General features: G+C 44.5%; 1 protein-coding gene across 1 annotated transcript; it reads left to right on the top strand.

The window, feature by feature from the left end:
* Positions 1-6: 6 nt before the first annotated feature.
* LOC108670618 lies at positions 7-13557 on the top strand (the record flags this gene model as incomplete). Its single annotated transcript, XM_047882592.1, has 11 exons — positions 7-88; positions 1930-2141; positions 2293-2307; positions 2940-3082; positions 4121-4222; positions 4795-4936; positions 5283-5518; positions 7823-7899; positions 8923-9075; positions 9208-11732; positions 12011-13557. Coding segments are annotated over 11 exons (4107 nt in total), but the record flags the coding sequence as incomplete, so codon positions are not given.
* Positions 13558-13594: the final 37 nt, after the last annotated feature.

Below are 13594 nucleotides of genomic sequence, written 5' to 3' on the forward strand. Positions count from 1 at the left end.
TCCAAAAACTTTTTACTCAGAGACAAGACGCAATATTTTGGGCCCGTCACAGAAAACGATTCTCCCGTGGACAAGTACAGCTACCTCGGTGAGTGTTATCAGCACTTCTGTTATTCGTATCCATTATGCTGCTAGTCGTAGGTGGCGAACCAAAGAATCTCTACGCATCCTAATAGCTCCTGCCGGCACTAACTGGGGCTTCTCCAAAGAGGACATCATTGCCATTTACCGAACTATCACGCGCCCAATCCTCAACTACGCGGCCTCTATCTGGTACCCTGTCGTCTCATGCACTGCAATAGCTAGCCTTCAAACTATCCAAAACTCTGCCATGAGACCGGCGTCCTTCCCTTGTCCGCTCACCTGGACCTGGCATGTGCCCATTTCCTCGCCAGCGCCCTCCAGCCCTTCCATACCTCATTTTACATTGTTTCTGCTCCCCTCGGAGACCGCCCCATGAAAGCCTCCATCCAGTCGAGGTTTGGCCACCTTGTCGCACCATTTCTGGCAAACGGTGTCATGCTCGCCGTTGCCTATGGTGAGACGAAGCGCTCCCTTCGCAGGGAGATCGCCTCCCGCGTTACGGCGACTGACGTCATCAACGCCGTCCTCGCAGCCCTTACCACCGCCGATAGCATCAGTGGAAGCCTCGATTCCTTACCCCTACCGTTCGGCTCAATCCCAGCTCCGCTCGGGATACTGTGGCTCCCTGGCGTCCTACACCCACAGGGTCGGACGCAACCCTTGCTCCGCCTGCCCTGAGTGCTGGGATCCCCTCCAGTCCGTCCAGCATCTCTCCGTTTGCCCCTCCTCCCCCACGTCCCTCAGCGTCTCCTCACTTTGGGACAGCCCCGTGGAGGTAGCGGCTTTCCTGGTCACCCTCCCTGCCTTCGCCCATCTCCCCTCTCTTCCGGTACCTACCCCCGGCCACCACCTGAACCACCTCCCCCCCCCCGACGAGCGTGACGGCGCAACAAACAACAACAACAACCACAGATAAATGCACGTCGTGAATTTGTTGTACCGGCTCTGGATGAAAGAATTAAGTGTGTGCGTAGTAATTTAAGCTGTTGGCAATATCTGCCTTCGGAAATGTTTTATTCGCACTATCAAAGTTTTCATGGCATTGGGTGTCATCTAAACTCAAGAGTGCACAGTGCGTTTTATATTCGTATAATCTTCTTTTTGATGATGTTCTAGTTTTGAATCACTCGTCACCGCACCTTGTGGATTACATTACAACGACGAAAATTTTCAAATTTCTACATCGTATGTCCCCGGCACCTGTGACGCTTTATTCTGTTATGGCTTTACTGCGATAATCGGTTAAGGCAGACGACCTCATGCTGCCGTGGCACAGTGTCAATGCGTGCTAAGGGGATGGCTCAATTGGCGGTGGTGAGATTGCAGTAGGATGAGGGAAGAGGTCGGGAGCAAAATAGTGAGGCAGCCGCCTGCATGGGACTGTCCCACTAGAAAGGGGCTGTGAGAAGGGATGAGCAGTGGAAGAGGTGCTGGGTGAATAGGGATGTGTTCCGCTCTGAGGGCATGTGAAGTTTGGCGAGCGCCTCCTCCTAATGATCGAGTAGGATGCCAACTGCCAAGGAACTGCCGTGGTGTGATCGTAGCCGAGTACAAGTGTGTAGTAGCATGGCTTCCTCAGCATCCTGCAGGGAGAACCTTGAGCTTCTTTTGACTTCGGATATACCTGTCTACCATCAATTACTTTACTCACTGCTATAAGGTTCGTAACTACTCTGTCATGACGAGCTACTTCTTGAATTTCCAATCATATTCATGCCAGCTGCTGACCGCGTTGTGTTTACTTCTACCGCCTCAGGCTACTCGGTGACAACGGAATACTTCTTCGATTTCAACTCATTTTCCTGGCAGCCACTAACCACCTTGCGTTTACTCCTACTCCCCCAGGCTACTCGGTGACGACGGGCTTCTTTTTCGGCGACTACGTGTCGTACGTAGGCGGCGCCCCGCGCTCCAACGGCACCGGGCAGGTCGTCTTCTTCTCGCGTGCCAAGATCGGCGAAAGTCTCTTGGTGGTCGACCTCGTCTTGGACGGCGAGATGTTCGCCTCCAGCTTCGGCTTCGAGGTGCTCGGCCTCGACATCAATAGAGACGGGTTAGTGTCATAGCAATGTTAAGTGGATCTTGAACATGTTCAGATATTCGCCTCCAGCTTCGGCTTCGAGGTGCTCGGCCTCGACATCAATAGAGACGGGTTAGTGTCATAGCAATGTTAAGTGGATCTTGAACATGTTCAGATGTTCNTACTAGGTGGCCTACCTCAAGGTGGGTGTACTAGGTGGCCTACCTCAAGGTGGGTGTACTAGGTGGCCTACCTCAAGGTGGGTGTACTAGGTGGCCTACCTCAAGGTGGGTGTACTAGGTGGCCTACCTCAAGGTGGGTGTACTAGGTGGCCTACCTCAAGGTGGGTGTACTAGGTGGCCTACCTCAAGGTGGGTGTACTAGGTGGCCTACCTCAAGGTGGGTGTACTAGGTGGCCTACCTCAAGGTGGGTGTACTAGGTGGCCTACCTCAAGGTGGGTGTACTAGGTGGCCTACCTCAAGGTGGGTGTACTAGGTGGCCTACCTCAAGGTGGGTGTACTAGGTGGCCTACCTCAAGGTGGGTGTACTAGGGCCCCCACCTTGGGGGAGGGGTTGGTGGTGTGCAATGATGTTGATCATTTTAGCCGTGGTTCGTGTGTGAATTAAATTGAATATGGAAATTTAAAATAATTTGCAAATCTTAACCATGTATCATTGCACGTAGCTTGTAGGTATAGACCCTATATCTAGATAAGGTTGATGTATATACACGTAATTTGTATTAGTTTTACTTTATTTGGAATATCTCAACTTGATATTAATATTGAATTAAAATTGCAATTAACAGTTGTTTTTTTTTACTTTGGTTTACAGTCTGGCAGCCGGGATCTGTTGAGGCCTCTGCGCTTCAAGCTGTCCTACGAGATCATCCAACGAACCCCCTCCCCCTCTCAGGAGGGTCGCCCGCTCCCCAACATCGACGATTTCCCCATCTTGGACCAGCAGGAGGCGGTCAAGTGAGCTCCCTTAGTCCTTACTATCCCTAGTATGTGTTTTGGACGTAGCAGTCCCAGGTCACGCTGGTGCGCCGCCTCAGTATTCCGCCGCCTTCAGCCCTGTTAGGTCAGTCGTCCTCGCCGCCAAGCTCCCGGGGCCTGTCTGTACTTACCGTGTATTTGCCCTCAGTTTGCTCTCCATTAGAAAGATATTTATGGAAATTATTTTAGTTGGGCCTACAAGGTTTTATAAATTTACGCGTACTCTGTTTTTTTCGAAGACCTATCAGAAAATTTTTGCAGTTGCACCTCCAATGCAGGCATTCAGCAACCACTCGTATGCTTTCTTGTCAATGATCTATTAAGAAATTTGCTCTATTGCGCATCCAGATAGGTTATAAAGTTTTATACATCCTCTAGTACAATGTTCTTCCAAAGACACATCCGAACGTGATGTTTAGCTGAAACATATGCGTCTGAGGGTGGTAATTCCCCTTTTTTTTGTGAATTACATCATCTCGCTCCTCAAACTTTTGTCGTCGTGGGCTAGTAACTTGGTAGAAGGAAAATTTTTTAATAAGATATTCTTGTTTGCCTCTCACCAATTGAAATGCGATCACAGTAGCAATTTACTTGAATTCCCGTTGTTGTTGTCTATTATCTTGGTGATCTCATGCTTTTTTGTATGTTAGCCAATAAATACGTGTTCAACTTTGATTATTGAACAAGTTCATAATGCCATTGACGTTTAGTGGTAAGGGTTATAGCAACCGCCATGTATCAAAATTCAGCAGCAGAGAAACACCTCTTAAGGTCTCCCAAAATTAATAATTTTTTGGTGGTCCATATACCAGTGTGAACGAAATACAGTGCTCGACCTCTACTTCTCCTCTACGAGATCTCTACAGCGATCCTTTCTTGGCATTTCATGCTATTGTGGATTCAAAATTTACCTCGCAATCCTTCGCTTTGGTGCGAATCTTTTTTAACATGTAATTATGTGATAAATTTAGAAAGAGGGTTATTCAAACCCCTTTTTTAAGTACTCGTTTTCTTCAGGATATTCCATGGACATTTCGTGAAGGAATGTGGAGACGACGACATATGCAACAGCGACCTGCACACTGAGGCGCATCTTCGGCTGCCGTACGACAAGTCAAAGTAAGCCTTTCAATAACATCTTCAATCCTGTTAGTTGTAACTTCTTTGAAGTTGAATTTTATGTCTTGATTTAAAAAAACTGCCATGGAGACCCGTACTATAGGTTGTTTATTAAGAAGATGGCCCACAAAAAAATGTTGTGGCATATCTGAACAAAGTAAATACGGCTAAAATAGAAGACTGACTCGCCACGGAAATTCTCGAGTTATTTTAATCTCGTGCACTTTTTCTCCGCTGATGTGTCCATCTACTGAATGCAGCCTTATCGACCATAGCTTTCAAATCAACCTGTAGAAGTGAAACATAGCATGTCAATATATATAACGTAGTACGTATAATAATATCATCCGAGTTACCACGTGTATATTGTCAAGACTGCATTCACTGATGATCGGATAAAGCGTGATCACGGCCACCGGACTTACTGTCGTAGACTCCCATGCTGATTTGGACGTGGTATAATTTACCGAGACTTCGTAAATAGTACGGGTGTCGTCTATGTCCAAAAATCACGCTTCAACTCGACTTAATGTACATTTTTAAACTTTTTATTCTACGTTAATTTTCAACAGGTCGCACCAAGTGTTCGAGCTCGGCCTGCGCAACGTGGCGCTGCTGGAGGCCTCCGTGACAAACTCTGGCGACCCCGCGTACGAACCGAGCCTTTTCGTGGAGCATCACGACTCCATGGCGTTCAGCATCAAGGAGTCAGACGTGAGTTTATGGAGCATGGAGTGCAGGACGAGTGCTGGTCTAGCACGACTCCATGGCGTTCAGCATCAAGGAGTCAGACGTGAGTTTTATAGTTACTTTGGAGCGTGGAGTGCAGGACGAGTGCTGGTCTAGCACGACTCCATGGCGTTCAGCATCAAGGAGTCAGACGTGAGTTTCTGGAGTTACCTTGGAGCGTGGAGTGCAGGACGAGTGCTGGCCTAGCACGACTCCATGGCGTTCAGCATCAAGGAGTCTGACGTAAGTTTATGGAGCGTAGAGTGCAGGAGTGCTGCTTTATTTATCTCTTTAATATTCTTCCCTCTTTTAACTCGTTCCCCCCTCACAGACGGGGAGCTACTTATGCGTGCCCGTGAGGGCAGACCTGGTACATTGTACCCTCGGTAATCCCCTCACCAACTCCACGGGGCCTCTCCTCCTGGCATTCAAGCCCTCGGGTTTCTTCGACAAGCGCTTCATCCGCTTCAAGGTCTTCGCCAACTCCACCTCCAACGAGCGCACGCCGCAGGACAACATCGACCTCGTCCTCGAGATCCTCAAGCGCGCCGAGGTCTCCATCACGGGGTTAGTCTCACAATTTTTTTCTCCTCTTCATATTATTAACGTTTATTAATGAAATGGTTAAACGCTGGCTCAGGCACTGTTATAATTATGAACTTTCACGATTTTACATGACGGAAGCTAAGTCATAAGTTTTATACTTTTTTAATAAACCACTTTACTCATCTTTTAGATGAGGTCATCTATTGGTAAATGAAGAAACAGTCTTGCTGTGCTTATTTGGTTTAGATGATATTCATTAATTATAATGCAATATTTGAATCACTGTAAATGATCCCCTTAATGCTTCGTGCTATAATTAAGCTTTTGCTTCTGCTGATGAAATAACCGAACAACCTTTGTGCCCTGCTTGCGGAACAGCAGTGTTTGAAATGGCAATGTATCTAACGCTGCGGACGCAACTAAGACTTCTTTGTCTTGATTCGATATTTTGTCGTATTTGCGCTTTAGCTGACGATTAAAAGTTACAGCAAAATTCATTACGTACAGTTATGATTGCTATCCCTGTTGTAATCCCATTTTTGGGTGGCTAATATCTCGTTGGGTGCTTTCTGCTCTCAGGTCTACAGAGCCTAAGTGAGTACGTTTTAAATCTTCAATCTTTCCGTGCCTGTTAAACTGCACACTCACTTGCACTAATCCCAATCATCCTAATAACCGATCATGCTATCATGCTGAGCTATTCATCTTCAGAACGACTGTGTGTTTTATTGTTCTTGCGCTTAACAATTTATATGTTGAAAACGCAATTTTTCCTTCTTTGAGGCCCGAAGCGGTTCATTAAGTGAGTACCATAACATAACACCATAACATCAAAATTGCTATACGACATTAAACTTTTGCCAGACTGCATAATATTTCAACGTTATAATCATATATACTGTGGGTACGGTTGTACCCATGTCGTCCGACAAGGTTAAAAGGTTTTGTTGCGATGATGAGTTGTCATGACATTTCGGTAGCCTCTGAAAAAACTGAAAGCCTTTTTCTTTTATCGGTAGCCTTTGAAAAACACGATTCTTCTAACTGTATAACTGTAGTAATTCAACTGTTAATGATGTTGATACACATGTTGATGTAGCTGAGTGGCTAGCTAGATAAGCCGCAACTCGATTACTTGCAATTAAATACCCATTAAATACCAATACAATAAATGGATGCTTCGCATACAAATCACAAATTCAGACTCACTTAACGCTGTTCAATTTTAATGGGAATTTGTTGCCGAAGCGTGAAATATTGTGCACGTTTAGACTGACCATTTTCATATTATTGGTGTTATTCGTTGGATTTATTTTTGATGTTATAACGATGTTACCAAGTCAATAATCCTATTTCGACTATGGTCTTGTGTTGCGTCAGGGTGAGGAAATCAATTAGGAAATCATTATCAACCTGAACATGGATTATATTCAAGCGATTTTCGTAGAAATTATTTATATTTCGATTCATTCCCTGCTCTTCCTTAACATTTTATGCCTGCAGTGTTTTTTATTCATTCCGTAAATTTTGCCCGTATCAATACTAGAATCTCGCTCATCGCTTTCTCAATGTCATACCAACAACGTACGTTAGATGTTCTTCCACGGCTTGCTGCAAGCTCTGTCATGCAATATTACCAACTTTACTATAATGTCCAGAAGCTTACTTACAATTCCTGCTTTCAGTGGCGTATGAATGAAGTATAACGCTAGGCCATCGCATGCATCCATATACACATAGATACAGCGTTGAAGCAGTTAGCATTTTATACTATCGCGATTAATTTCTCAACTATCTCGTGACTTGAAAATCGAAAAACTCTGTTTTCAGATCAAATTAATCTCTAAAAGTTTACTTTTCGTGTGTAATATTACGATTTCTGCAATCTATGACGACTTCAAGTTATCAATGTTAGGTTACGAGCTGATTCTTACCGCCACTTGAGATAAACATATATTCGCTGCTGAGTTTGCTCTGGGATACGTGCACTACCTTGTATCTAGAGTGGTAGACTTTAATGTCTTTATTAAAATGCTATTCAATAGATACTCATATAAGTTATAGTTTATTTCATGCTTAATAGTCGCGTTCAGTTTGTGCGCATGAGTTCAATTCGTTACCGTGGTGTATGGTTCTATTTAAAGGAGCATTTTAACCGATCTTGTATTTCTGCAAAACAGTACAAAATTTAAATATTTGGACGTAAAATTTTCATTCGTGATAGTAAAAACACGCCCATTGTCAAGCAAATTCATTTTACAAACAATATTTTAAATTTTAGAGACAAAAGTCGTCAAACTTCTCAACCCAAATGATTTCCAACAGATCGGTGGAGCCTGAACAAGTGTTCTTCAGTGGAGACGTCGTGGGAGAAACCGGCGTCACCTCTATTGAAGCCATAGGTACATTATTAATAAGTACATTATTATCATCATTGATATTATTTATATTGAAGCCATAGGTACAATATTATTATCGTTGATATTATTTATATTGAAGCCATAGGTACAATGATATTATTTATATTGAAGCCATGCATTGGTACAATGATATTATTTATATTGAAGCCATAGGTGCAATGACATTATTTATATTGAAGCCATATATACATTGATATTATTTATATTGAAGCCATAAGTACAATGATATTATTTATTGAGACTTTTGAGCGAAGATCAAGTGTGGTGCTTGATTGACCTGCATTGTATACTCTTTTCTAAACCAAACTTACGATAATTACCCAAATGATTTCTTTTATCGGTAAATAACTACATTTCATTGAGAGAAACAGCGTCATAATCACTTCATACAACGCTTGCCATTACGGTAGTGTTTTTATTGCGCATTTCCCGTTATATATTTTTGAGTGAACGCCTGTAACTTTGTTGTTGTCACTGCATCTCTTGGTAGCGGCAACGAGGTAAAGTAGGTATGATAGGTCAGTTTTTCCTGGCACTCAGGCCACAGGGAGCTCTACGACCATCACTGGATCGCTGACCAGCTAGAAGAACTATTTTAGTTGCATTTGTGTCATATTGTCATCACTCGTAGGTGCTGAAGTCGTCATATTGTCATCACTCGTAGGTGCTGAAGTCGTCATATTGTCATCACATGTAGGTTCTGAAGTCGTCATATTGTCATCACATGTAGGTTCTGAAGTCGTCATATTGTCATCACATGTAGGTTTTGAAGTCGTCATATTGTCATCACATGTAGGTTCTGAAGTCGTCATATTGTCATCACATGTAGGTTCTGAAGTNTGTCATCACTCGTAGGTGCTGAAGTCATATTGTCATCACTCGTAGGTGCTGAAGTCATATTGTCATCACTCGTAGGTGCTGAAGTCATATTGTCACCACTCGTAGGTGCTGAAGTCATATTGTCATCACTCGCAGGTGCTGAAGTCATATTGTCATCACTCGCAGGTGCTGAAGTGGTGCACAAGTACGTGGTAGACAACAAGGGCCCTTGGCGTGTGGACAGCACGGAGGTGGAGGTCCTGTGGCCGTACCAGGTAGAGAATTTCATGCCGCAGGGCAAGTGGCTGCTCTACCTCGTCAACACGCCCACGGTTGACGGTACGTCTACTTCGCATGTTACATGTTGTCCGATGTAAGGTGTGATTTTTCAGTGAAATTGTCAATATTATTATTCTTTATCTTAAATTAATTATTTATTTGTAGTTTATTTTTATGATTTATTGCGGACAGGTGACGGCGAGTGTGAGGTTGATCCCAAATACGTCAACCCGGTTGGTCTGCCATGGAAACGTTCACCAATTTATTCCCCTTTTGAGGACGTTGCTGGGGAAGCAGAGGTAACCACGGTTCAGAAACCCCCCACGCCCGCCCCAGTCGTGGGGCAGCCCGAAGATGCTGGGACCTTAGTCTCATCTCAGTCCAGTAACCGCACGACCATCAATAAAACAATATCTACAAGTTCTACTGTGAATACTGTCCGTTCCGAAACATCGAAGACCACTAAAGAAGATAAATCTGTTTCTTCGAGTTCTGTTCATGAATCTCACAGCAGCGGAGATGATGAGTATTATGATTATGATTACGGTGATGAGTATGGCCAGCCTCGCCACTCTAATCCCTCGAATGTGGGTCCGGTGGGCACGAGAACACATTCCCGTGTCAGCCGTCGAGACTATTCCATAAGAACAAGATCCCGCAATCAAGATAACAATCTCTTTGGTGAAGAGCTTCCAGAAAGCGTTTCTCGGCTTCCAGACACACGTCAAGATAACAGGCCTCTTTCCGAAAGAGATCGTAGCAGGGATTCATCATCTGGCCGTGATCAGTACGATCGAACTGTCACGTCTTATCGGACTTCTTCAGGCAGTAACCGACTTGATGGAGACCGCAGTCGAGATTGGTCACGCACTGATGGTGATTCAAGATATGTAGATCCTCTCTCATTTTCTGAAGGTCGACGTTCAGGCTGGTCATCGTCAACAAAAAGAGAAAAGTCAACTCGTATTCACTCAACAAGCGAAAGTGGTGAAATCCCATCACGAAGATTTGGCAGCGAACGATCAAATTTCAATGAAAGAAATGATATCTCAGATCGCATAGGGGAGGTCGACGCAGCCGAATCTGAGGATGGGACTCGCTATGAATCGCGTACTTTTGACGGTGGACGCGGACGGGAAGTTAGAAAATGGAGCAGCAATAGCTACACTGACCCAGACGGCTCGCTTCGAACCGAGGACAAAAATGAGCTTCATAGAACACATACATCGGTAAGTCCACACTCCGAAGGTTCCGAAGACCTAAGAAATACGAGTCGGTCAGAACAATCAAGAAGGATATACACCTCAAAAGTTAGCTCATCGACAAATTCAAGAGACGGGATGGATAGAGACTGGGAAGGATCTCGGTCTAACGATGGTTATAGAGAGCGAGCCGAGGTCGATCGATACGCTTCATCGGTAGGTGGTGGTGACGATAGAGTTAGATTTTCTTCCTTCGATGATAGATCGAGACATGAGGATTCAAGCAACCCTAGCCTTGATCGGGACTCTGGTTGGAGATCTCGCACGTTCGACGGAGGAAGGGGGCGGGAAGATAGAAGACGAACCAGCACCTCCTCCACTGGCGAAGACGGTTCCCGAACCAGGCATGAAAAAACTGAGATTCGCCGCACCCACTCTGAATCGTATTACAATCCTGAATGGAATGATCGCAACGTTGATTCCAGGAAAACTGAGTATTCTAAACGTGTGTCTAGCTCCCGCACGAGTACTAACGTAGGAACTGACCAAGATTCAAGACCTGGTTCGGGTGTTCATGGTCAAACGTATGATAGCAGAGATCGAACAAATTATAGACCGTCAATTTCTAGTTCTCACCCCAGCAATAATGCCATAGATGCTGATACTGATTCGGTCGCTCAAAGCTCAGGTTCAAGTTCTACATTCGCTGGTCGAGCATCTTCTGGGTACAACTCTGAACCAGTTAATGAAAATTCTTTAGACGTTTCTCATCGTCGAACCTACTCACCGTTTGAAGAAGATTCGAATCGTTCCCATCACACTTATCATTCAAGCAGAACTGTAACATCTTCTGACAATATCTTGCCGAGAACTGAAGCGAGATGGCGTTCTGGAGGATTCCGGAAGAGTGGAACGGACGACAATACCCCATCTTCGTCGGGTAATCCTTCCTCTTCAAGAAGTGGCGAAAATAGCTGGAGCATTGGAAGCGATAGAACCAGTGACTCCTCAAGGAGCAACAGTAGAGGTGGAGCTAACAGAATTAGTGACCATTCAGAAAATCTAACTTGGAGTATAACTGACGACAGATCTCAAGGTTTGAGAAATGGGTGGAGCACCTCTGGCTCTCAGGGCAGCAGCAGAAGCATAAGTGATGATAAATCATCTCACGATACTGACGACGATTATGAGTATTACGACTACGAAAATGAGATCGATGGCGACCACAACCCTGGCAAAACTTTCACCAGAACTGAGATCGACGGTAAAACTGGTGAAGCCAAAGTGTATTCTCGCCGTGACTTCGATGGCCAAGCCTCTCAGTGGAGAGAAGTTGATTCTTTGGATCCGTTGAAGGAATCATCAAGTAGAGGAAATGAATTTCTAGCGAACACCCACAACAACGGTGAGCTGCGACACTCACTGAGACGTGTCAAGAGGGACAAGGAGATGGTGGTCCAACCTGAGGCCTTCACAGACGACCAGACTGGGCGGACTCTGCAGGCTGTTACCTTGGTGAGTCAAAAATTGCAATAGTGAGAAGATTCGCTGATGGAAATAGCCGCTGCAATTATTGAAATCATTCTGTGCGGAATGCGTTCCTATGTTATTGTGATATTTATACGATAGTTCACTTCGATATTTCTGTAATCAAACTTGAATATTATTTATACTTCCAGTCTTATTTATTCACCATTGCGTCATGAATGCTTTCCTCTGTTATACGTGTATAATTGAGACATTATATTCAAATATCTCAATTGATTGACTTTGGATATAATTTTGACTCGCAGCGTTGTACCGGGGACGTGCCGACGGCCAAGTGCATCCCCATCCGCTGCACAATCCGCAACTTGGGCGCCGAGAGCTCGGCGAGCATCCGTATTGTGTCGCGGCTGTGGAACGCGACGCTCGTAGAGGACTACGCGCACGTGAACCTCGTCAACGTGCAGTCACGTGGCGAACTTTTACTGCCAGAAGACATCCGCTCGAGACAAGATGAAAGTGACGACGTTGCTGTGGCAGAGACCAAGGCTTATGCCAACCTGCTGGAGCAGCCGCAGTCTGTGCCTCTGTGGGTGATCTTGGTCTCAGTCTTCGCAGGACTCCTGCTGCTCGCCCTCATTATTCTCATACTCTGCAAAATGGGATTCTTTGAAAGAAAAAGACCGGACCCAACGCTTTCCGGTAACTTGTCAAAGAATGGGTATTAATACATGTCCGTTTTAGACAAGTTATTACAATTCCGCTCCTAGCACCTGCTCATCCCTGACGACGCCCCGAAGTTTGTAGCTTGTGGAGTATCACGAAAGGTTGTTTATTAATGTAACTTTTAGCTCACGAAGCCGTGCCAATTCACGCTGCCATTTTTATTTGCCGGTATTTAGCGAGTTTTTCATGTGTAAATATTACTTGCTTTTCTGGAGGGAAAATTTCCTCCCACTCACAATATACGCGCTCTGAAGTCGCTTCTCTAACGCATTTTATGTCTAACTTTAACGCTTAATGTCCTAACCGTTTGAGTGTTGCACTCATCGTACCTCAATTTTATTCACTGTTTGGTAATTCAGATAAAATATTTATATCCGTTTGTTTGTTTGACTTCGTAGGAGAATTTGTGCCGTAGAGGACACTTTTTTGAACGCGCAATTGGTATAAAAATCTCATTTAATTTACTAGATGTATGTACATTTTTTTAAAGAAAGAGACCATCAATATGTCTCGGCCTAGCCATCAATATGTCTTCTAAATAACAGTTTCGTTATATAAAATTTATTGAGATGAATGTATTGTTTTTAGTAAGGTCACATCTTTCATATCATACTGAATAGTAATGCAGTAATGCATACATAACTTCATGCTAACTTGTTATGCATACATAACATCATGCTAATTTGTTATGAACACATTGGATTAATTTAATTTACATCCTGGTTCGATTTAAGAGTATGGAATCATTCGCATAAATTCACCGAACATCCGAAAATACTCCACGTCCGAAACTTTTCAAATGGAAATGGTCCGTTCGCTCCTTGGTATTAGTGCTACTCGAGCTAAAGAAATGTGCAGTTTATGTTCAACAGAGGCCGTATTATCAAAAATTTCTAGCTCATAGGTCCGTCAGCCAATCACTAACGGCTTTTCAAGCTAAACCCAACAGTCACATGCAGACACGAAACCGGCCGTTACGTGTACTTGAGTCGCTACGTGTACTTGAGCCGTTACCCTAACAAAAGTTTGATAGGTACGGTGGCGACCCTGCTTTATGTGCCGCCCTGGACTCGGGGGGCACGTAAATCAGCCGCTCATTTCCGCTTCGGCTCAGGGTTTGAATGACAGCCTCTGGGCAGCTTGCAAGCTCGGTATGACTCGATTTT

The sequence above is a fragment of the Hyalella azteca genome, unplaced genomic scaffold (genome assembly GCF_000764305.2).
Source record: "Hyalella azteca isolate HAZT.00-mixed unplaced genomic scaffold, Hazt_2.0.2 contig10821, whole genome shotgun sequence".
Taxonomy (NCBI): Eukaryota; Metazoa; Arthropoda; class Malacostraca; order Amphipoda; family Hyalellidae; genus Hyalella; species Hyalella azteca.